At 42.5% G+C, this 26147-nt stretch overlaps 1 protein-coding gene across 1 annotated transcript; it reads right to left on the minus strand.

The window, feature by feature from the left end:
* Window positions 1–5740: 5740 nt before the first annotated feature.
* LOC146642975 (histone-arginine methyltransferase CARM1-like) lies at window positions 5741–20824 on the minus strand. Its single transcript, XM_085398068.1, has 14 exons — window positions 20762–20824; window positions 19010–19136; window positions 18075–18203; window positions 17833–17987; window positions 17657–17761; window positions 17264–17374; window positions 15650–15827; window positions 15038–15128; window positions 12663–12744; window positions 9434–9519; window positions 8849–8938; window positions 8481–8618; window positions 6982–7071; window positions 5741–6878 (listed from the first exon to the last, which is right to left on the minus strand). Exons 1-14 carry the CDS (start codon window positions 20822–20824, stop codon window positions 6836–6838), a joined length of 1488 nt encoding a protein of 495 aa, XP_085254194.1. The 3' UTR covers window positions 5741–6835.
* Window positions 20825–26147: the final 5323 nt, after the last annotated feature.

A 26147-nucleotide genomic window follows, 5' to 3' on the forward strand; every position in this document is an offset into this window, starting at 1 on the left:
GATGTGGACACCAAGATACTTGAAGGACTGCACCCTCTCCACTGGAGCTCCATTGATGATAATGGGCTTGTAGTCTCTGTGCTGACCCCTTCTGAAGTCCACCACCAGCTCCTTGGTCTTGCTGACGTTCAGCTGGAGGTGGTTGTCCTGGCACCACGATGCCAGATTCTTCACTTCATCCATGTAGGCCGCCTCATCATTGTTGGAGATGGCACCCAACACCACTGTGTCGTCAGCAAACTTCACAATGGTGTTGGAGCCGTGGGTGGCCACACAGTCTGAAGTGTAGAGGGAGTAGAGCAGTGGCGAGAGGACACATCCCTGAGGTGCTCCTGTGTTGGTGGTGATGCTGTTGGAGAAGCACCTGCCCACCCTCACCACCTGAGTTCTGCCAGTGAGGAAGTCCAACACCCATGCACACAGACGGCTGTTAAGTCCCAGATCCCTCAGCTTTGTGAACAGTCTGCAGGGCACTATTGTGTTAAACGCTGAACTGTAATCAACAAACAGCATTCGCACATAGTTACCCTGTTTCTTGTCCACGTGGCTGAGAGTGGTGTGTAGGACGTGGGCGATGGCATCCTCTGTGGATCTGTTGGATCTGCAGGCAAACTGCAGCGGATCTGTGGTGTCTGGGATGGAGGAGGAGATGATGTTCTTCAGCAGCCTCTCAAACACCTTCATTACTACTGAGGTCAGTGCAACTGGCCGGTAATCGTTCAGGGATGAGGGTTTGCTGTTCTTGGGCACAGGGATGATGGTGGATCTTTTGAAGCATGTGGGGACCACAGACTTCGCCAGGGACTCGTTGAAGATGTAAGTGAACACACCTGCTAGCTGGTCAGCACAGCAGCGCAGCAGACGGCCGGTGATGCCGTCTGGCCCCGCCGCTTTCCTTGTGTTCACTCTCCTCAGTGCCGCTCGGACGTCATGCTCCGCGATGCTGGTCACCGGTCTCTCGCTGATGACGTCACTGTCCTCGGTAGTCAGGCGGTAGATAGCATTAGCCGCCTGGCTAACCTCGAAATGGGGGTAGAACCGATTCAGCTCGTTGGTGAATGCAGAGTCGGCGTTGATCGGCGCAGTGTCCCTGGCTTTGTAGTCCGTAATGGTGCGTAGTCCGTGCCACATACTCCGTGTGTCGCCCTGGTGGAAGCGGGACTCCACACGTTCCCGGTACCGGCGTTTGGCATCTCTCACCGCGCGCCGCACGCCGTATGAGGCCGCTTTGTAGGTGCTCATATCGCCAGTGGCGAGACCCGCGTTGTAGGAGGCGGTCCTGGCGTCAATCAGTGATGAATAGTAAGATATTCTGGCTTTGTGGAGGGCTTTCTTATAAAGCAGCAAACTATTTCTCCAGGCTAAATGATGATCCTCTAAATTTGTGACACGCCATTTCCTCTCCAGATTACGAGTCATCTGCTTTAGGGTACGTGTTTGAGAATTATACCACGGAGTCAGGTACTTCTGATTAGAGACCTTAGTTTTCACTGGAGCTACAGTATCCAGAGTCGTACGTAGTGAGGAGGTGAAATTATTAACAAGATAATCGACCTCTGTTGGAGTAGCGTTCAGGTAGCTGCTCTGCTCTATGTTGGTACAGGGCATTGAAGATGATAACAGTGGGTGGATTATATTCTTAAACTTAGTTACAGTGCTTTCAGAAAGACACCTACTTTGATAAAGTCTACTCTCCACCGCTGTGTAATCAATTATTGTAAATGTAAATGTTATCAGGAAATGATCAGACAGGAGAGGGTTTTCAGGAAACACTGTTAAATGTTCAGGTTCTATGCCATATGTTAAAACAAGATCTAGAGTGTGATTAAAGTGGTGGGTGGGTTCTTTTACATTTTGAGAGAAGCCGATTGAGTCTAATAACAGATTAAATGCCATGTTGAGGCTGTCATTTTTAGCATCTACATGGATGTTAAAATCACCCACAATAATTATTTTATCTGAGCTCAGAACTAAATTAGATATAAAGTCTGAGAAATCAGACAGAAACTCTGTGTAAGGCCCAGGTGGACGATAGATGATAACAAGTAAGACTGGTTTCTGAATTTTACAGCTGGGGTGGACGAGGCTAAGCATCAGGCTTTCAAATGAATTAAAAGTCTGTCTGGGTCTTTCGTTGATTAATAGGTTGGTGTGAAAAATTGCTGCCACACCGCCCCCTCGGCCTGTGCTTCGAGGTTTCTGATAGTTAGAATGACTCGGGGGTGTTGATTCATTTAAACTAACATAATCATCCTGCTGCAACCAGGTTTCTGTAAGGCAGAGTAAATCAATTTGTTGATCAATTATTAAGTCATGTACTAACAGAGACTTGGAGGAGAGAGACCTAATATTTAATAATCCAGATTTCACCGTTTTACTCTTTGGTTCAGATGTGGATACTGTATTGTTCTTTCTTTGTAATTGTTTATGTTTAAGTTGTTTGTTGCTGGTTTTTAGTTTGTTTTTTGTCTGTTTGGGAGCTGACACAGTCTCTATGGAGATGGGTTTTTGGGGGGTAGCAGGAGCAGAGAAGCTGCAGAGAGGCGTGTAAGACTGCAACTCTGCTTCCTGGTCCCAACTCTGGATAGTCATATTTTGGGGGGTTTAATAAATTTGTCCATATTTCTAGAAATGAGAGCTGCTCCATCCAAAGTGGGATGGATGCCGTCTCTCCTAACAAGACCAGGTTTCCTCCAGAAGGTTTGCCAATTATCTATGAAGCCCACATCGTTTCTGGGACACCACTCAGACAGCCAGCAATTTAAGGAGAACATGCGGCTAAACATGTCACTCCTGGTCTGATTGGGGAGGGGACCAGAGAAAACTACAGAGTCCCACATTGTTTTGGCAAAGTTGCACACCGATTCAATATTGATTATAGTGACCTCCGATTGGCGTAACCGGGTGTCATTACTGCCGACGTGAATTTTACCCTTATTTACATACATTTACCCTTAGCCAGCAGTTTTAAATTTCCCTCAATGTCGCCTGCTCTGGCCCTTGGAAGACAATTGACTATGGTTGCCGGTGTCTCTAGCTTCACATGTCCCCGGTGGGTGTGTCGCTGAGTGGGGAAAAACGGTTAGACACATGAACGGGTTGGTGGTGTACCTGGGGCTTCTGTTTAGAACTATGCTTCCTCCTCACCGTCACCCAGCCGCCCTCTTTCCCCAGCTGCTCGGGGTCTGCCGGGGAACAGCTAGCGGGGCCTACGCTACCTTCGGCTGCACCAGCTACAGGGGCCTGGCTAGCTACGGGTGAATGAAGGGTGCGAAGCCGAGTCTCCAGTTCAACAATCCTGGCCTCCAGAGCTGCAAATATGCTACATTTGTTACAGATATCATTACTGCTAAAGGAGGCCGAGGAGTAACTAAACATCTGACACAATCAGCAGGAAAGTGCAGGAGGGACAGGTGAAGTAGCCATGGTGCTAACGAGTCGGCTACGAGTTAAGCTAAGCTAAGCTAGCGAAACAGTACAGAGACAGAGAGTGAATACTTTGGCTATAAGTTAGGTAGTGAGTACACAGAAAGTGTGCTTCGGATGACGCACGTGAAGATTATACTATGAAAAAAGAAGTTATCTAAAAGTTTTTAATTAAATTGCTAAGCAGATAAGCTACTCAGAAACACCACTGTGTTTGAGCAGGAACAGGAAGTGATACTCTACCGCAGAGAGAGCGAACACCAAGTGACAGTCAACTTAATGCTTTATTGTTCAGGAAAAAAACCTCATACATCAGCTTGAAAACTATAATTCTTATGCAGTAAGTGTGGTGTGTATTAACAACATATAGAAAGTACTGTATAAAGATTTAAAATATCATGTCACATTTGACCTCTTCTCTGGAGTTGAAAGATCTAGGGTCAACGTGATAAAAGTCCTATATAAAGCTATTTAAAGCTGTTTGTCTTTGTTTGTATTGACAACATATAGGCATATAAGGTAGTTTATACATGGAGATTTTGAAGATCAACTTACTTTCTACCACAGCATGCAGAGGTTACCTGCACTGGATCTCCATCTCAGGAGAAGTGCTTTTGTTTTAAATAAATGTAATTTCATACACAGACAAAAAATATCTTATTTATTTATAAACAGAAAGGGTCTCCCAAGGCAAATTGATCCTGGGTGAGGGGCCAGACAAAGAGCAGTTCAGTTGACCCCTAAGGAAAGAATAAAATCAAGGGACCAGTGTATCCTGCCTTGCAAAGCGTTACCAGGGCCCTACCCTGGAGCCAGGCCTTGGGATGGAGCTCAAGGGAGAGGGTCTGGTGGTCAGGTTAGCCCATGGGTCCTGGCTGGGCACAGCCTGAAGAAACATCCTACTGGGAGACTTCAACACTAAACATGGACAGCAACAGTGAAGATGGTGGAGCAGACCTGCCTGATCTGAACCCGAGTGGTTTTCTTACTTTTGTGAATAACAAGGACCATGTTCGAACACAGGGGTGTCCATAAGGGCATGAGACACCAAGATGCCCTAGGTCGCAGGTCGATGTCTGATCTTTGTAATCATATCATTGGATTTGTGCCCACATGTTCTGTACATTTGGGTGAAGTGAGGATCTGAGCTTTCAACTGATTGCCAGGTGGTCAGTTGCATCAGGTTTCAGAGAAGGAAGCTAGACAAAGCTGGTATGCCTAAATATATAGTGAGGGTGCTCTGGTAACACCTGGAAGAGGTGCCAGTCTGCAAGATCTTCAACTCTTTCCTCTGGCAAAACGTTGACAGCATTCTGGGGGAAGTTGGGGACAAATGGACCATGTTCTACACCTCCATCGCTGAAGCAGCTGCAAGGAGCTTTGACAGCAAGGTGGTTGGTGCCTGTCATGGTTGTAATCCCCAAAACCAGATGATGGACACCAGAGCTAAAGAGAGCTGAAGATGGAGTTCTGTTGGGCTTGGTTAGCTTGTGGGATTTCAGAGGTAGCTGATGTACAAGTGCAACATGGCGCAGGTGGGGAAAGCAGTGCTGCCCTTACATGGTTGTGCAGTAGAGGTGGGGTGGTGCTGACTTCAACTGGGGATATAGTTGGGCAGTGGAAGGAATATTTCAAGGACCTCCTCAATCTCACAGACACGCCTTCTGTAGAGGAAGCAGAGTCTAGTGACAAGGGGAAGACCCGCCCATCACTGGGGACGTGATCACTGAGGTAGTTAAACAGCTCCTTGGTAGCTGGGCCCCTAGGTTTGACAAGGTTCCCCCTGAGTTCCCCAAAACCTTTGGATGTTGTAGGGCTGTCTTGGTTGACATGTCTCTGCAACATCACATAGAGATCTGGGTGGTCATGGTCTTCAGCCAGAAAAGAGTATATAGTGCTCACTTCAGGCCAGGAATGACTTGCTGCCCCAAGTAGAGGAGTTTAACCATCTGAGGTCCAGGGTATACTTGGCTGTTTTAACTACTTTGATTTTACCTCTATATTTCACCTTTAAAAACTATTTATCTTGCCTTGTTTGGTATCAACACAACCTCACATGTCTGAATTTACAGCAATTTTTTCAATTTTGACAAATTTTATTAACACAGTTGATCTAAAATCAGACATAAAACATAAAATCAGTGTAAAAAAATGTATATATTTTATTGTAAAAACCACAAACATGTTTAATGAATTATTTTTTGTTAAAAATGAAAATAGAAATTGTACATTTTAAAAACCTATGCACAAGTTTTGCAGACAACAAAGTTATATGCAACTATTTTCCTAAAAATGCAACCAAGACATCAGGCGTTATTTTTTTTTTGTAACCATTTAAAACAATTTACAGAACAATCAGGTGTTTTGTATCAAATAAGATGCTGCACAAATTATTTGTGCCACTCCAAAAAAATCATTTCTGTCCACCATAAGACAGAGGAGCACATAACCAGCCTGATACCTGCAGGCCTGGAAGCAGGAGGTATTTTGACACACAAAACAAAACAGACAACTACACTAAATACTAACTACGCAAGACAACAGACTAACTTCACACTCCAAACACACTAAACGTCACAAACCTCTCACATTTCAAAACTTGCTATCTCGCTCTTTCCTTTGCTCTTATGCTCTTCTTCCTGCAGTAAACATTACGATAGTATTCAGGAAAAAACATTTATTTTTATCATAACTCTGGTTTTACCTGGTCTATCAACACAATTTAAAAACTGGTATATAGTTTGAAGTCCACATTTCCAACACAAGTTGAAATGGAGACTCAGGGTGGCTGCAACTTATTGCTCTGTCATCTTAAATTGGTCATGTGATTTGGATGCGCTGGCGCATCCGTGGACCCCAAAGGGTTAAATATCTTAGGGTCTTGTTCATGAGTGAGGGGAGAGGGAAACAAGAGACTGACAGAGCGATTGGGGCTATACCAGTTTGTCATAGTGTAGAAGGCTAAGCTGTCGCTTTGCTGGTCGATCTACATCCCTATCCACACCTATGGTCACAAGCTCTGGATGGTGACTGAAAGAAAAACAAGAACGCAGAAACAAGTGCCAGAAATTATTTTTTTCCAAAGGGTAGCTGGCCTCTCCCTTAGAGAGAGTGTGAGGAGTTCAGTCTTTTGAAAGGGACATGCTGGGCATGTCCCAGCAGAAGGAGGCCCCAAGAAGACCCAGGACATGCTGGGGGAGATTACATCTCTCAGCTGGCCTGGGAAAGCTTGGTGTTCCCCTGGATAAGCTGAAGGAGGTGGCTGGGAAGTGGGAGGTCTTGGAGTCTCTGCTTAGAATGCTGTCCACGTGACCCATGCCCAGATAAACAGAAGATGATGGATGGATGGATATTTATGGACATAGAACTTACACGAACTGTACAAATTGTACTCATGTTTAAATTTGGTCTACTGACAAAATGAACTTTGAAGATTTCCACTTGGGTAACTTCTGAAGTTGAAAGCAAACAAAAAGAAACAAATCAAGATTTCATGGGCAAATTTTATAGCAAAATAATTCAGCATGTATGCATTAAAGAGTAGAGAGAAGTGACCTGAAGAAAGGATTCTTGAGATCCAGGATGTTCCCAGATCTGAAGCCTGATTGGTCCACTGTAGCTGTGATGTGGATGTCATAGCTTTGTCTGGAGTGAGAAAGATAAGGGTTGGTACAAGTTGAAATCTGTAACCTGGGAAAAACTTGTTGTTGAACCTTTATTGATCCCCAACCCCACTGACCTGTCTGCGATAAGTGCCTTTATTTGCCCACAAAGGTACATAAAAAGTGATTAGGAAGGCAACTGACAGATAATTACCGTAATTGTCGGGCTATAAGCCGCTACTTTTTGCACAAGCTTTGAACCCTGCGGCTTTTAGTCAGGTGCGGCTTTTCTATGGATTGTCCATGAGCGGATTTGTTTTGTTTGTTCCGCTGTTGTACGGCACTACGTTGCCTGGCGGAAGGATCGAGGTTCAAGAGTGGTATGTTGGTCACATGTCCATCGGCCAGGCAACGTAGTGCCGTACGAAGTAGCGCGAAAAACAAACTTCAAAGTAGCACTACGCGTTCAGCGGGAGGTGTGGATGATGAGCGGTGATAAACTTGCGAAAAGCAAGTTATGCCCAACTCCACCGGTGGATTCTGACAGCGTGGAAAAGTGTGAAAACATCCACGATCACCAACGGATTTCGAAGGGCTGGACTGCTGCATGATGGAGAGGAGGACACCGCCACGGCCCTTCTGAGGGTGTTCGACTCTGACACTGACAACGAAGATTTCTTTGGTTTTGAAAGTGACAATGAAAGAGAGAAGCGGAGAGTGGATGACGAAGCCATCCTGAACCTGTTCGTTTCCGACACTGGAGAAGAGGACTTTGGTGGTTTTAGTGCGCAGGAAGAAGAGAAAGATGGTGAATGACTGACTTTTCTTCTTGATAAAGCCGTGTCACTGCACCTGAGCCTAAAAGGTAGTCTGAATCTATTTTTCTGGTGTGCTGTAGGTTATTATGTACTACATTTGTTACTCATTTATGAAGCACAGTACATGTTTTGTACTTGTAATTACTGGTACTTGTACATGTACCCTAAAAAGTTATGCAAATATGTACTCATAACTTGTTTTTCAAAATATTAATAAAAGTGATGTCACCAAACAGCCGTCTCTTTCCTGACAATTCGATTTGTGCATGTTCTCTTACATATGATAAGTCAACATTGAAACCTGCGGCTTTTAGTCAGGTGCGGCTAATGTATGTACAAAACAGGATTTTCCCCTGATTTTAGCTTGTGCGGCTAATATTCAGGTGCGCTCTGTAGTCCGGGAAATACGGTAACTGGCAAATATTGTATCATTCATATTTGTAAGTAACGAGACAGTCTGAATTAGCTGATTATGTATTTTTCTGTGAGTTTCTCTCTTTTCTTGTGAAAACGTGTCCAACTGGCAACTTGAGCACTTTAAGCACCTGTGGAACTAAAGCAGGGTATTAAAGCTCCTTTGCTTTTCCCTCTTTGCCCTATTGATAATGCAGTCCTATGGACAGCACAGCTGTACCTGTTGTTAGCAGCCAGTTGGACTGTCCCAGACAAAGTCTGTCCAAGCTTGGCAAAGAGCGGCGTCTGAAGTAGACATCTGACCTGGAACCAGCGGGTCAGAGGCTCTGTGGGAGCAGTGGAGAACCATACTGTGGCCCTACAAAGAGAGTGAGAGAGATCACCTCCATACTGAACGGCTTCAGGTGAATATACCTATTGAGGGGGACATGGCTTAATATTTTGTTTGTCAGATCAAAATTTTCTGTGTGCTTGAATTATCAAAGTTTTTCTGTTGCTATAACATATTTTCGTTCCATGCATCCTTCCATTTGGTCTGCATTGAAAATCCTTCATTAAATCTTAGAAAGAAAGCATTGGATTACTTACTTGGATCCCAGGTAGGCCACATCAAACCAGAAGGCAAGTCCATGGATCAGACCAGACTGGAGCAGAGTAAACACAAAGGGAATCTCTATTCTGTAAACACAGATTTTGTTTTTCAATTTTCATCAAATAGTTAAAAACCTTTGCACACAAAGGTTTTGGCATCCAGTGTTCGTTAATATGTCATTAACTTGTGTTTTTCTCAAACTGTTTGGACTATCTAGCATCACCTTACTTTCCAACCAGAAAAAGTAAAACATTAAGTAGTAACATATGTAAAGTATAATAAAGTATTAAATCATAAAGTAAGTCAATAATTCAACTTTGAACATTAAAAAAATGAAATGGCAAAGCTATCATTTATAGCACACTATAACAAAACCAACAGGAATTCTTAGCGTTAACTGATGTACGCTGTGTTTTTACTCAGGTGTGACTCGTTTATTTATATAACCACTCATCTGTTTTCTGCCTATAAGTACATTCCAGTCACATCTTAAATCATCAATAATGTGACATAATCACTGCATAGATGAGGTGTAGATACAATGTTTCTGATCAGGCAACAAATATGATTCAGTGTATAACCTGAGTAAATCCTCTTCTTTAGCTTCCATGAAATTGATGCAGTGCTTGACAGACCTGGCCATCAGGATATGAACATCAAATGTGTCCTGGAACAAACGTTTAAATTTATTACAAGCTTTTGATAAGAGTATAAAATTTAGGAGGAAAAAGAAACTGCGAAAGCAACAATGCCAATTATCACACAGAGTGATGACAAATTAAAAGAGCACACATTAAAAAATGTCACAGTAAGTGTTCGTCCACAGCGGCTCCAGGGCTCCTTTGCACTGATTCTCTGTCCCTTTAGGCTGGAACTTGAACTTCTGGCTCTGTGGACGCATTCGTCCAAAAGACATTTCCTTGTTTTCCTGTTTTGATGTCATGCACAGAGAGTGCTCAGTTGTGTTGAGGAACATATTATTCATGGTCCTGGGTGAGTTCACGCAGCATTTTGCATCACTTTGATGTTTTTGTTTTAAATAGAAAAGCTTATTGTGGTTGCTGCTTTGTGTAATGTTTATAATAACTTCAGGAAGTCCTTAGTGTATTTAGTTCTCAGTTCCTAGTTTCCTTAGCTTTATTCCTTGTTTTGTGTCCTTCCTTCTGGTGACAGTTCTCGTGTATTAAGTTTATGAATATGTGTTTTCCCTCTTCAGTTTTCACTCCTCCTGCTTTATTTTGTGTTTGTTTTGTGTACCTTGCCTTCAGCTCCCTTTGTCAGACCGCCAGTTTACCTTCCCCTCATGCAATGTTGCCTCTAATGTTTCACGTGTCTGAACGAACACAAACTCCCTGAGCATCTCTTGGACTGCTGTGAGCAACAGCAGACGTGTGCACTGTAGTCACGCCAGCATCCGATCCATCCAAGTCACATGTTTATTAAAGTAATCAAATTACAGCATTTATGTTAGACGACTTCTAATTAACTGCTTTATCCCACTTACAATGAAAATTTAAAAGAATCTTGTTCATGACCTGCAGCATGTTAACACTGTTGGAAGTAAAAATAACTTGAACTCCAATTTTGAAAACACAACTTTCTTTTTTAAATAAAGCTCTGACTGTATTATGAGTCTGTGGTCTGGGAGAGAGTCTGTAACTCTGTCTGCAAATACAGTAAATAATGACCAATGTTGGGTAATTAACTACATAGTTACTTCTTCAAAAAAGTAACTGAGTTTTGCAAACAACAAAGTTTTGCAGCTGTTTACCTAAAAATGCAGCCAAGGTGTTTTTAAACAAACATTTCAAACTATTTACAGAACAATCAGCTGTTCTGCATCTAATCTGATGCCACACAAATTATTTGTGCCGCTCCAAAAAATAATTTCTGTCCACTATGAGATGAAGGAGAACAACAGCCTGATACCTGCAGGCCTGACAGCAGCAGATGTGTCACTGCTGTAACACCTGTAACACTCAGCAGGCGCCTCATTGTTCTGACACACAACACAACACTACTGACTACACTACACACTGACTACACACTCACTACACACTGACTACACACTAACTACACACTAACTACACACTAACTACACACTAACTACACACTGACTACACACTAACTACACACTAACTACACACTCACTACACACTGACTACACACTAACTACACACTAACTACACGCTCACTACACGCTAACTACACACTAACTACACAAGATTTGCGCTAAACGTCTCAAATCTCTCACATCTCAAACACACCGTCACTCCTAAAACTTCCCCCTCCCTAAACAACTAAAGGCCATGTTGCCATATCATTCTTTGATTGGTCCACATGGTACATTTTTCCACCAATAGGAAAGGCTGGGAGTTTTGTTTTTGCCCACAGGCTTTCGAGCGTTTTCCTTCTAAAACGCCGTTTTTACCGTTTCTTGCTGCAGTAAATATAAACAACGACAGTATTCAGGAAGAAAAACAAACATTGCAGATATTTTATCATAACTCTGGTTTTACGTGGCCGATCAACACAATTTAAAAACTGGTATAAAGTCCACACTTTCCCGTCAGTTGTTCGTCTGTCCTGCTCACATCTACAATGGTTGTACACGTTGTCATTAACGTGGCTTCACTCCACATCAGCCGCTTTGCTAAAACACCGGTGTCGCACATAAGGACGCTGTCAGAGCCTGTCAGCGACGTTGATTAGCTGCATATATACGAATGTGAATCGCATCATTGGCTGGACTGTGGGATAAGGTGGCATCGTTCTGATCCCATACGGGAGCAGCCAGTCACTGACTAACACTGCAGAACTGAATTGTTAAAGTATTTATTTTAATTTCAATTCAGGTTAGATTTTTCATCTGTGCGCAGAGACCGTGCCTGCAATTGTGCTGGACTCCACAATTCTGACAATATTATGTACATCATTTTGATCAAAACCATCCAATGAGCCCTCAATAAAACAGCTTTATCTTTTGTTTTTATCATAACATGATGAGGAAGACAATCAAAACAACTGGGAACTGTTCTGCAGTCAATTGAAAAAACTAATCACATGTTCCCGGTCATGCTGACCACATTATTCCCTGCCTGGTTTAGACTGTTCAGTAAAACTCATGATGGTCTCTGGGTTCAAGCCAATGACCCATCTGTGAGAACAATTTTCATTGCTAAAAGTGGAGTCAGTTTAACACAGAATTTGGCATTGATGACCATACAACCCTGAGCATGATTGATCTTGTCCAAACTCAAATGCTAAATACGATCAGGCCTGGTTAGTACTCGAATCGAAAAGTACTTTGATGCCATGATCCAACCGCCATAGGCAGAATCTGGACTCAGTGCTCATGGACTGTCTCTGACACCTCCCATTATATGAAACTTCACCTTCAATTTAGAGATGGTACTAGGCCTCACTTGAAACAATGCTGCTACTTGATTTTGCAGAAGACCAAATTGTAGTTGCCAGATCAGCCAAATGTGTCATGCTTGGATAAGATATCTATTGACTGTTGAAACGGGGTCCATGCTAACAGGTCCTGATAATCAGGCACCAGTCAGCCACCTGATCATCAGCTCTACCAGAAGCTCAAAACAAGAGTCAATCATACAACAAGCTGACTGGAAATGGTAGCGCAGATTTGGCACGTTTTTCATGGGTGCAACCCACTAATACATTTTCCTTACAAATGTGGAACCATCTAAGATCACAAATATCCTTAGTTTTTGTGCTGAGTTTAATGTTCATTACACATTTTCTATTCATCTACGTGTATGTTTTGTATCATACAGTGCACCATACCACTATAGGCTGCCTGAATAACTCTTCCACCGCAGCATTGTGAAGAGCACTCAGGTTCACGCCATAGAAGCTCCTCTGCTGCCTGAAGGGAAACATGTAAAGAGCAGAGATCAAGTTATTTGCAGTCGACCGATTGGCACAACTGGTGGTTAACACCGTACCTGTAATTTTACCCCTCAGTTTCTAAATGCGCTCAGATTGCAACTTAATTAGTCTGAGCAAAATATTTAACAATAGCTTATATATACTGTGGTGTGAAAAAATGTTTGCCCTCTTCCTTTTTTCCCATTTAGATAAAACATAACAAAAGTAAACACAACATGCAGTTTGTGAATGAAGGTGTAAAACAATCTGCATCTACAACCTACAAAAGTAATTACCCCCCCTAAACCTAACGAGTGGTTGGGCCACGCTTAGCACCAACAACAGTAGTCAGATGTTTGTCATAACTGGCAATGAGTGTTTTAGAGTGGAATTTAGACCCACTCATCTTTGCAGAATTGTTGTAATTCAGCCACGCTGCAGGGTATTTTTAAGGTCGTGCCACAGCATGTCAGTCGGATTCAGGTCAGGATTTTGGATGGATGAAGAAAAACAAAATGAAGACTTTGGAGGGGTCTAGTCAGAGGTGGACTTGCTGATGTGTTTGGATCGTTATCCTGCTGTAGAGCTCAGGGTGACGAGCAGATGGTCGGACATTCTCCTTCAGGATGTTCTGGTAGACATTCATGGTTCCGTTTACCACGGCCAGTCTTCCAGGTCTCGCGGCAGCAAAACCTCCCCAGACCAGACCCCCAGGGCCATGAAGGTTTTGATTTTTTTCCCCTTAATAATAAACGCCTTCATTTTGTGTTCACTTGTGTTAACTTTGTCTAATATTTAAGTTTGTTGGATCAGAAATGTGTATGAGAAATACACAACCCCCACCCCCCAAAAAACAGGAAATCATGCAGAACTTCAGAGAATAATTAATGTTATTGTAAATGTGATTACAAAGATTAAAATTGTCAAATGTCTTTCTTCTACTGCTGAAAAGTGAGGGAAGTAGAAACTGATGGAAAACGTTTACAGTTTACATTCATTCCTCAGTACCGACGGAGCCTGACCTGCACATAGTGGTAAAGCAGTGAGGGGAAGAGAGCATAGCAGCACTCACATACACACACATGGTGGCAGGCATGGAAGCGATCGTCACCAGAGCTGTATTTTAAATGAAGTCAGAAGTCTTAAAAACATGTTCTGTGAACTGGCCAAAGCATGCTGGCACATACGAGCGGTGATCAGGCCTGAGAGCCCAGTAATTAGGGCTGTATCCACATGAGTCAGGTGCTCAGAGTCCCCTGTATGACCTCTGGTCTAGTATGCATGCCGTTTTCCACTTTGTCCAACATCACATCAAACAAATGAATGACAAATGTTATAAAAACAAGAAAGGCATGCTGTCTCATCATAAAAGTTCTTTCTGTTCCTTTTTTGTTGTGTTTCTTCAAAGTATATTTCTCCCTGTGTTAACATGAAATGATGGGTCCAGGTGATCAGAAATATTCCTGCCTTAGCTTAAAAATCAGAAGGTCAAGACTAGGGTCCAGTTGTGTTTCAGAGAATAAGGTTTAAATACTATTTTGAGAAAACGATTCTATTTGGGAATTTGTGCTAATATGCAGATTACAGTTGTTGTTTCAAGATAAACTGCCATGGATACTACACCCTCACGCCTTATGTAGATGATTAGCCGTCTTGTGATAGAACATACGTCCTTTATTGCACGAGGGTGGAACCGTTGATAACCTTGCATCTGTGCATCACCAGCCATTTCAATTTGTACAAATCCACTCGTCCTATTTGTGAGGTTGACCAAATGGAGCTTTTTGCACCATCTGATTAACCACACTGTGTCTCTGTGCAAAAAGATCATTTCCTTCCTTGCTACTAAAACCGATTTCACTCACTCAGAGGGTACAGCAATATTACTTTCTATGTGTTATTTAGATTTTTTTTGTGTGCCTTGCATTTGGTTTTACTTCCCCTTCTGTCTCGTTGGTCCGGTTCAGTTCACCAGTGCATTGTTTTCCCAGCTGAGTTGCTTCTCTCTAATCACCTCCTGTGCATATTTAAGCCCTCAGTTTGACATGTTTTTCCCTCGTTTGCACCCTACTATATGTCCCGTACCTCTTCAGCTTCTGACTTTTTCCTGCTTTCTTTATGGACTTCGACTGATACAAAAAAACCCAAATCCATTTTGGTTTGTATGAGTCAGGACTGGACTAAATGTTTCACAGCCTGACTGTCAAACGTGCGAGATATAAAAAGGAGCCAGTGTGTTCGTGTCCCCGGGAATAGAGTTATGTCTGTGCATCTGTGCGTGAGTGACAGACCAGAAATTGGCCCGTGCGTAGTGCTCAAAGTACAGCTGGTCATCACTGAAAGGAGCCACGTGAATGTCTCCATAGGAGGGAAACATCACACCTGGAAATTGAGAGAAGTGGATAATAATAGAAAGGCAGAGAAAATGAATAAGTGAAAGACAAAAACGCTAACAGAGGAAGATATAGTCGCTCCTGTTCCACTGCAGAATGTGGGGGCAGGCTCAAGGTGCAGTTTCATAAAACTGCTTCAGCCAATGAGCTGCTGTCACCATAAAATCGAACCAAACCTCGTCAGCAGAGGAAATCAAGATTTCACTGCATTGCTGTTTATTACTTCCACCAATAGAGTGACAGCAGCAGTTTTCATTTGTTATTCCTCTCACGTAAAGAAAATGCACCGAGCTGAAGAGCTGAACTAATCAGTCCAGCCCTGCTCAGTACTTTTTGAGGTGCCACTTGGAACAAAGTACCTTCTTACTCAGAACAAAGAGAATTCCTGCAGTTGGAACTCAATTAAAGGTGTTTTTTTTCTCAGTGTTTTTAATCACATCCATAGTGGCTTATACAAATGATGCCTCGTTACATTAAAACATAGTTTAACCTCAATATCTGGATTCCTACCATTGGGTTTGAGCCATCTCCTGGCAAACAAGAAGTTCTCCATGAGCCTTTCGTTAACTAACATATAACCCATGGGCTCAGAGATGATGACATCCACCATGTCAGGAAGATTGACCTGCTCCATCTCCCCCTCAAAGACCCTGATGTGCTCAGAGAGACGGTTATCCTCCACCAGGATCTGAACAGGAGACAGAAAATATCTCCTGCGTTAAACAACTCACTGTAAGACTGCACGACTATTAAAGAATATTAACTTCACTCCATAGCACCAGGACACTGTCCCACATACTATACTGTACTGTGCAACACTCTGGAAACATGTTAGCAGACGTTCCTATTTTGTCTTATGTTTGTATCCCACTCATTATCAATCTGTTTCATAATAAGTAATCATTTTAGCCATTGTGAACCCCACTTTTTAGAGAAGTTTGTCTCCAAATAAACTTTCATGTTTATGAGAAATAGTTTTCTCAAGTTTTTAACAGGACTTTAGCTAGGGTTTATTAAACTCATTTGACTCAGGAATGGACTTTTGTAGTCTAAAGCCTGCAGTACTAAAGTACTTTAGCCTACAAGCTACAGTTGCTTGTGTGGCAAGATCTGAAAACTGCTGTTCACAAACGCTGCCCATCTAATCTGACTGAGCTGGAGCTGTTTCAAAGAAGAATGGGCAAAGATTTCAGTCTGTAGATGTGCAAAGCTGGTAGAGACAGACCCTAAAAGACTGGCAGCTGGAACTGCAGCAAAAGCTGGTTCTACAAAGTGTTGACTCAGGGGCTGAATAATTACACACACCCCACTTTGCAGTTTTTTATTTGTAAAAAATGTTTGGAGTCATGTCTGATGTTCGTTCCACTTCTCACGTGTGCACCACTTTGTGTTGGTCTTTCACGTGGAAGTCCAATAAAACTGATTCATGTTTGTGGCTGTAATGTGACAAAATGTGGGAAAGTTCAAGGGGCCGAATACTTTTGCAAACCACTGTACATGCCAATATGTAATTACCAGTCCACCTAACACGAATGTCTTCTAACTGTGGTAGGATGGCAGAATATTTGGAGCAAATCCATGCAGACACAAAGGAAGAATGCACACACAGAAAGTCTGCTGTTGTTAAAGTTTGCATTACTTATTTAACCCAAAGAGTTTTTACAAATAGCTGTTCCTGTCTGTGTTTAAAAAGCACTTTTGCATGACAGTAGTATTGTTTCAGTTACGAATGTATCATTTCCAGCACTAGTGTAAGTCTGTACTGTGTGCTTCAGCTTTCTGCAGCCCCTATCCTACTAAACTCTTGGCCACATGTTGAAGCAATCCATTAACTCCTGAGAATGCCACGCTCTGCATCTCATGTATGTGCCCTATGTGCTTGCACGCATGACTCTGGTCTCACTTAAGACTTTATCAAAGCCAAAATGCATGTAGACTGTAATCCAGGCCCTTCATGTCTTTAGCTCTTACACACCAAAACTTCAAATTATGCTTGTAGGTTAGTTAGAGAATGCTAAACAATGGCTTCATTATTGCAAGAAAGGTTTTCAAATATAAACAAAGAGTTAAACCTGCACAGTTAAGGAAAACAATATAAACGGTAAAAGAATGAACCACGCTGACCTGTGTATACTTGGCCATAGGGCTGGACTCAACAGCATACACTCTGGCAGCCCCTGCCTGCACTGCAAAAAAAGACAGAATACCAGAACCACAGCCCACATCCAGAACCACCTACAGAGACAAGAAAGCATGCAGACGCCAAGTCAAACTTCCCATAGAATAAAGACAAAGTGAAAACCTCAGACCAAAAGTGAAAAGGAAAAGAACTGAAAGTGTCACAAAGCAAAAACTGTAGACAGCTTTTCAGCAAGAGCACAAGCTTTTATATGGAAAACAATAAGAAACCAGGAAATGGGAAAACACGTTTCACAGCAGTGAAATAGGTAAACTGTACAGACCTTATAGACATAATTAAGGAACGTGCTATAACACTATCCATTCATAGAAGTGCACCTTGTCTCTGAAGTCAGCCTCATTGACTAAAATGGCTTTCTGATAGGTGGCGTTCCTCAAGTAGTCCTGAAGCAGGCTCTGCTGCTGGGTCAGACAGCTGTGGAACTGCAAACACGCAGAAGCATTAAACCATGTTCGAGTGTCAAATTTAAGGTTCGAATTCTTGGTTCGCTTACCTGGTAGCACTGTGCAGGGTTCTTTTCAATCCTTCTGTTAAACATTGTTGGTCCTCTCTCTGCATCCTTATTGCCTCCCTGATGTACTTCAATCCAACCTTTCCCCTTCTCTTCATTTTCCTCGGTCTTCAGTAATCTCTGGAAGTTCTGCATATCTAAAGAGTCAAAGACAAGTTTCTTTCAGCAGTCTACAAATCAGAACTTCTCATGGTAGGAATTATTATAGAATATACTCTACAAACCAGCTGGAGTTTTGAATTGCAGCAGAAGACTGAAGTTGTTGTTGTTGGTGACTAAGAAGGACTGACCTCCGACCTGGCAGCAGTCCATCTCCTCGGAAACAGTGAACTGGAAAACCAATGCTTCGTTGGCTGTAAACACGTTCCACACATAAAGAGGACACTTAAAAACAGTAAGATTTGTATCCACAGAGTTTTTAAGTGCCAAACGTCACCGAGATCAGCAGCTGTGAGTCATTTAAAGAACACGTCATAGCAACTGCATTGACACCAGACATGGTGCAGTATTCAGCTTCTTCAGATCATGACACCTCCCCTCGGGGACTGTACAGAAGCAGGGGCGACCTCGTGAATCAGTACCAGAGGGGAGGATGGAAGTCAACTGACTAATGTGTGGCGCAAGGTTTTGCTGGCCATTCACTGTACAAGGTCTGTGCTGGTCTTGCCTTTTCACTTGTTCACCATGAAGGCTGCTGTAAGGGCTTCTAGGTGACTCGGGATTAGGAAGAATGATTCATTAGATGAAAGCCGGAGTATGATCAACACTGGCTGGGCCACCTACGTGAGCTTGAAAGACCCCAAAACCCATAAAGACCTCAGAAACATCACTGAGGAAAACTAAATACAAGACAGAGCGACGTATTTCCATGAAAACTTTACTTAAACAAAAAACATAAACTGCTAATGCTACCCACTCACATGCAAAGTGTTACAGCCAACGTGTGACCCACTGGGACACAAACTTCCATACAAGAGCAGTAAAGTTAGGTCAGAACTAACCACCTTCTATTGCCAGATGATATTCACTATAAATACATATATACATACTTTCAATTACTAACTGGCTTTCTGTTATTACTGCCGCTAACCACTGGTCTAAGCAAACATAGTGTGTTTGTATAGTTGTGTATGTGTTTTGCTTTTCCTTGCGTACTTACCATCCTGCACAGTTACCTGCTGAGCTTCCTGTCCTGTGGTGAGATGAAGAGTGAGTTCTTGGTCGTTTCTCTGTCCGCACACATTCATATGCTGGCCTCTGCTCACCTCTCCTTGAACCTGCTCCTCCTTCAGAAGCCAACCACAGCAAAGTGTTCAGCTCTGTCTTCCAAATCTTAAGTTTGCCTACAAGCGAACTGCATTATGTATAACTGCATTATTAGTTATGGAGCAGAATTTGCTAACTGCAGAGAAAAAACAATACCTATCTTGCACGGACAAAACTATATAAAGTTTTTGCTTTTGTTGACTGGATAAATTCTCAACACAGCAATTTCAGTGATGGGAAATGTCATGGTGGGAATTTCCACTTTCAAATTGAAGGCTGAGCTGGTCGTTCTGATGCTACTGACTTGGCCAATGCAATCCCTACAGTGAAGCATGGTGGTGCGGCATCATACTGTGGGAATGTTTGTTTTTGCTGCAAAAACAGGGAAGACTCGTCAGTGAGTGGTCCAGCCAGAACCCAGGCTTCAGTCAAATGTTCATGTGATGCCAGAGCTACAGGGACACGCCCAAAAAGTACTGCAGTCCTTTGCCCTCCAGCCATCCTTTGAACAGTTTTGGGTTTAACTTGACCAAAATTCCAGATAGCTGCTGTGCTATGCACTAATTGGGCGATCGTGGCTCAAGAGTTGGGAGTTCGCCTTGTAATCGGAAGGTTGCCGGTTCGAGCCCCGACAGTCTCGGTCGTTGTGTCCTTGGGCAAGACACTTCACCCGTTGCCTACTGGTGGTGGTCAGAGGGCCCGGTGGCGCCAGTGTCCGGCAGCCTCGCCTCTGTCAGTGCGCCCCAGGGTGGCTGTGGCTACAATGTAGCTTCATCACCAGTGTGCGAATGGGTGGATGACTGGATATGTAAAGCGCTTTGGGGTCCTTAGGGACTAGTAAAGCGCTATATAAATACAGGCCATTTAATCAGCCTTTATTGATAGCTACCAGAATTTCCCACGTGTGGGACTAATAAAGCTTATCTTATCTTATGGCGTCGATCATGGCACTAACATGTGAACACGCCTCTCCTAACCCGGCCTTACAGCCCATATTGCACCAACCCCTGCTTCTCCACAGTAACACAGGCTGCCAGGCTCATTTAAACTGTAGGAATGATTTACCTGACACCGGGAAAAATACTCTGTCAACCTTACTGTTATAAAGCGACATTAATATGACAAATTAACACTACTGGAATTTTCAGGCCCTATACTGTAAATGTTCAAGTCAACAGGATGTAAGACTTATGTGCATCTGTTAGTTTAACCTTGCTTTAACAATGAACAGTTTCTTCTTCTTCAGCCTAACTGCAAAAAGGTGACAAAGCCTCTGCTGACTTTTACAGATGACTGTAGACACACATACTTCGACGACTCTCCAGACCTCCTTTGTACATACTGATGAGGATTTGAACCAAAACTTTCACTGATTTTCATTTCAGTTCTTGTGTAATTGTTCTTCTTAACAGCTCAATAATAAATAAAAAGGCATGTTTTTTAGAATTATACACAGCTGATCCTACGTTCTCAACAGCAGCAGCCTGTTTGCTTTCACTTCCACAGCAACAGCATTCATGCAGAATTACAGCTACAGTAGCCAATGCCAGTGCATGCAAAACACTTTATTGGAGGTGAAAGAGTGCACCTCTGTCACCTCCAATATCACCTCTTTATGTGTATCCACGCATGCTTCAGCTCTCACCTTTTCCTGCAGAGTGAAGACCCTGACAGAGAAAGCCAGTGAATGATCACTTCTCGTCTCCATTTTTCAGTGTAAAAGGAAGCTGCTCTTTGGAAAGAGAGAAAAAGGGAGGAGGAGGCACAGAAGGAATGGAAGAAAGAGGGAGGAGGGATGAATGCAGGGAGTCCAGCAGGGAAAATAAATTACGTAGAAATCCAGAACTAACCAACTAACATAACATCGGAGCAGTAGCCTCGCTGGCTCAGTTGTACATTGTGGTATAGCTCCCAAAGAAAAAACGAAAGTCTGCATTTAGTATTCCAGAAGTAACTTACTGGAATACTGGAATACTGCATTCAGTATTCCAGTATCAATCGTGTATTGTAACGTCGAGGTGTTAGATCAGCGTTTCAGTCTCAGTACAGCTACACCCTGCAGCTGAGCTGGAGCACAAACAGTGTTTCAAAGAGAAGAATTGTTTTCTCACACTGGTGTTAACATTAGGTCAGTGGAACTTTACATTATCGACAGGTTCAGAAGTGGATTATTTGCTGTTTGTTCTTGTATTTGGATCGATACTTGATACGTTTAAGATTTGGACAAACGCGCACTGAAAGTGTATTTGTGCTCTGCTCTTTAAAATTCTGTTGACATGAATCATTACTGTTGCATCTTTATAAAACAAACAAATATGATTTATGGTGACTTGACAATAGTGAAAATAGTCTTCTTACATTTTTAAATTAATCAAATAAACTGTTAAAACTCTTTATTAGTATGATTAAAATTATTATGTTGATGTGTTTGTGACATTTTCATTGACTAATCACAGTGTAAGTAAATCCTGGTCTTCTCACTCAGAGTACAAATGTTGGTGTAAAACTACTCTCTGGGACCTGATAGTTTTATAATTTATCGTGAGCAGATGTAGTTTTTTTACAGTGCTTGCAAACAATAAACTATTTAATTAATTAGCCCAGTGTCATTTGGGGACGATATAAACCATTAAAATCTTGATACTTGCACAATATCAACAATATCCAAAGACCTTACTCTGAAACACCAAAGGTTTTGTACACAAGTTACTCAGACATGTTCAATTCACTTCAATTCAATTTACACAGTGCCAAATCACAACAACAGTCACCTCAAGGCGCTTTATATTGTAAGGTAGATCCTACATTAATAGATACAGAGAAAAACCCAACAATCATATGACCCCCTGTGAGCAGCACTTTGGTGACAGTGGGAAGGAAAAACTCCCTTTTAACAGGAAGAAACCTCCAGCAGAACCAGGCTCAGGGAGGGGCGGGGCCATCTGCTGTGATTGGTTGGGGTGAGAGAAGGAAGACAGGATAAAGACATGCTGTGGAAGAGAGACAGAGGTTAATAACAGATGTGATTCAATGCAGAGAGGTCTGTTAACACATAGTGAGTGAGAAAGGCGACTGGAAAGGAAAGAGCCAGTGCATCATGGGAATCCCCGGCAGCCTACACCTATTGCAGCATAACTAAGGGAGGATTCAGGGTCACCTGGTCCAGCCCTAACTATATGCTTTAGCAAAAAGGAAAGTTTGAAGCCTAATCTTAAAAGTAGAGATAGTGTCTGTCTCCTGAATCCAAACTGGAAGCTGGTTCCACAGAAGAGGGGCCTGAAAACTGAAGGCTCTGCCTCCCATTCTACTTTTAAATACTCTAGGAACAACAAGTAGGCCTGCAGAGCGAGAGCGAAGTGCTCTAATAGGGTGATGTGGTACATGTGATTTCACATATTTGACAGATATTTTCCAGAAGCGTTTTGAATTCATCTATACAGCCTCTCTGGATTTCCGGTTCGTGAACAGACTACACCCTCTCAAACTAGGCCACACACTGTGTTGCCATCAGGTGTTCGATTTTAATCTGAATATAACTGATGCCTGCTTATCAGACAGCTTCCCTGTCATTTGTATGCACTGCTCCATGTTTCCTGTACCTAACACTGAATTGGACACATTACGCTGATCAGGTTGTATTAATTCCTCTACTGCTAAGAATTTTGGTGAGGCCTTTGAAAGCACCTGCCTCCAGCTCCCTCGCCTTATCAACTTATTTAGCACCACTTGCGCCACAGTTATCGAAACCATTGCTCCGTATAAACTGAGTAAACCCAGGCCTAAAAAGTCACCCTGGATCAGTGACACTGCTGGAGCTCTCAGGACAGATTGTATAAAACCAGAGAGACAGTGAAGGAGGAGCAAGTTTCAAGCTCTGTTTTTAATTTTGTAAAATAACCCAGAAGAAATCTGTAAATCTGCTGTTGTAAATATTTCTTTTACAAAATCACAAAAACCTCCAATAATCCCATTATGAGGATTTTGTTCTCCACCACCAACTCTGTTATCTCCTCCAGTGCCTTTTTAGGATGCCTCTGCTAGTAAAGTTCAGAATATTAGGAGTAGTATTACTACCTCCCCTCACATTTTAACTGATTCTTTCTTCTGATCTGTTTTCAAACCACACTATCCCATCCTTCTTTCATTAAATCCACAACCCATCCACTAGACGCTGGTCCAAGCATTCTCTCAATCATCAACAGTTCTGTCTTTCAGTACTGGTTCAGCTCTCTTCAAGCAGGCAGTTGGACCTCTGATGAATAACAATAACCTAGAACCCACCTTACCAAAAAACTACTGACCAACCTACAAACTTCCAATCCTCTCAAAAGTCTCAAAAGGTGAGTTTCGGATAGTGACGGCCAAATGACACTTTCTGAAGCACTGACGCTTGTATTGAAAAAGGTTCATTGATCAAAGCTTTTCAATACAGTCTTTGGTGACATCTGGTGGCCAGAAATATGAAGAGCAGCTTGAATCTACAAATTAAAAGGAACTGCTTCATTATGATTGCCCACTCTACCAAGTTTCTGCCCACCAGCTTCAGTTTAACATCATGTGACATATCCATGCTGTGTTCTTCCTTTTCTTGTCACTTCTTTTTATGACACATGAAGCTTCAACTTCAAACAGACCATCATTAGTATCAAGGCAACCTGCAGCATAGAATAGAAACCACAACGGTCTTGTACAACGCCTGCACTTCAGTGCTGGTGTCAGCGGCACAGCACTACACTGGCTCACCTCATACCTCAACAACAGATTCGTCTCTGTCAGCAGTGCAAACTATTCTTCTTCGATAGCGGCACTGCCACCGTCACACTGCCACCACCATATTTTAATGTTGTTGTTGTTGGTGCTCAGTCTCTTTCTCATGAACACTGACCTTAATTGGCACAGATGAGGCCTGCGGTTCTTGGGATGTTGTTCTGGGGTCTTTTGTGACCTCTTGGAGGACTCGTCACTGCGGTCTTGGGGTAATTAGTCGGCCTGCCACTCCTGAGAAGGTTCACTAGTTCATGAATTACACGACTGTAATTCATTATTATCAGGAAGTCCTACAAACTCCCTGAAAGCCTTCAGCTAATCCAAAATGCTGCAGCAAGAGTCCTGACAGGGACTAGAACGAGAGAGCAGATTTCTCCTGTTTTGGCTTCCTGTTAAATCCAGAATTCAAAATCCTGCTCCTCACATACAAGGTCTTAAATAATCAGGCCCCATCTTATCTTAATGACCTTGTAGTACCATATCACCCTATTAGAGCACTTTGCTCTCACACTGCAGGCCTACTTGTTGTTCCTAGAGTATTTAAAAGTAGAATGGGAGGCAGAGCCTTCAGTTTTCAGGCCCCTCTTCTGTGGAACCAGCTTCCAGCTAAGATTCAGGCTCAATCAGGTGACGCTGAATCCCTGAGGCTGTTGGGGATTCCCATGATGCACTGGGTGTTTCTTCTTCACTCACGATGTGTTAATAGACCTCTCTGAATTGAATCATACCTGTTATTAACCTCTGTCTCTCTTCCACAGCATGTCTTTATCCTGTCTTCCTTCTCTCACACCAGCCAATCACAGCAGATGGCCCCGCCCCTCCCTGAGCCTGGTTCTGCTGGAGGTTTCTTCCTGTTAAAAGGGAGTTTTTCCTTCCCACTGTCACCAAAGTGCTGCTCACAGGGGGTCATATGATTGTTGGGTTTTTCTCTGTATGTATTATTGTAGGGTCGACCTTACAGTATAAAGCACCTTGAGGCGACTGTTGTTGTGATTTGGCATTTTATAAATAAAATTGAATTGAAAAGAACCAAATAGGGGCTGTGGCCCCCCCACACTCCCTAGCAGATTGTTACATGGAGAAACCTTTGGAATACAAGCGCGCTGATCCACACAGGTATGCACACGGGTGTTCACTGCTCGTAGACCCAAATTACACCTTTCTTGGCTGCTACTTCGAAGCACATCTGTCCTGCGTGCTGCACAACAACATTGAATATTTAGTATTTACTGCTGTTTACACTTAGCTAGATTAATGCGATGGTGTTGTGTTTAGTATGTTGCTTTGTTTTTTTTTTTGGTCTTTTTTTGCTTGTTTTCTATTCTTCTCTCAACAGGTGATCCAGGAGATTTTTATTTTTTTTCTCCCCCCCTTTCTCACTGTCCCTCTCCCCTTCTGTTTTTCCTTTCCTTCCTCTTTCTTTCTCCCTTTCCTATCTCTCACTCATGTCTGTCCCGTCTGTAACATCTGAAAATAAAATATAATAAATAATAAAAACAAAGATCGACCAAATGGAACAATACGGCAATGCCACGATGATCCATTTGGCAAAGTAAATCCATTGGGTATCCTTGTTGGTCTTCAGACAACAATTCTGATGGCTAAAGAACCAAATGGGACAGGCGAGAAAAAAAAAAAAAGAAAAAAAAAGAAAAAGAAAAAAGAACCAAATAGATGCCACTCATAAGAATGATTCCATTAGCATTTGTCACAAAAACGTTTCATCTATGGCGCTGTTCTACTGTACCTGAGCACTCACAGTGCTTTATACAACATTCCTCATTCACCCGTTCACACAAGCACTTTTAAAAAAATGCTTTTTCTATCTAACATTCACACACATTCATACTCTGATGTATGAATTGGGATTAGTATCTCGCACAAGGATATTTGAGATGCAGAATGGAGCATCCACAGATCGAAGCAATGACCTGCATTTGGTGAACTTTTGTCTGTTTTGTTTTAAATGCCTTTGTATTTTTGTGCGAAGACCTTTGTGATGTTTGTCTTGAAAGGTGCTATATAAATAAAATTTTAGTAATGTTACTGATCTACCACCTGAGCTAAAAAAGCCAAAGAGTTGATTCTGTTCATGTGGAAGTTTTCAGTGGGAGAAACGTTTCGTCACTCATCCAAGTGACGTCTTCAGTCTGAAGAAGTAAATAAGGGGAGACAGCTGGATCAAAGAAAGGCCTTTTAAAGGAATGGTTTAATAACGTCGAACACATGCGGTGTCTGTTAGTAAAGAAAGCATTAATCAAAGC

The sequence above is a fragment of the Rhamphochromis longiceps genome, linkage group LG23 (assembly GCF_057381845.1).
Source record: "Rhamphochromis longiceps isolate RC_006_pf linkage group LG23, R_longiceps_female_GT1.1, whole genome shotgun sequence".
In the NCBI taxonomy this organism is placed as follows: Eukaryota; Metazoa; Chordata; class Actinopteri; order Cichliformes; family Cichlidae; genus Rhamphochromis; species Rhamphochromis longiceps.

Excerpts from the sequence above, each read along its gene's own strand:
- LOC146642975 (XM_085398068.1), bottom strand. The coding sequence starts at position 20,824 with ATGGAGACGAGAAGTGATCATTCACTGGCTTTCTCTGTCAGGGTCTTC. Across the intron at positions 15,828-17,263 it reads CTATGGCCAAGTATACACAG|ATCCTGGTGGAGGATAACCG; the intron begins GTCAGCGTGGTT and ends TCTCCTGTTCAG. Across the intron at positions 9,520-12,662 it reads TATTCAGGCAGCCTATAGTG|GACACATTTGATGTTCATAT; the intron begins GTATGGTGCACT and ends CGTTTGTTCCAG.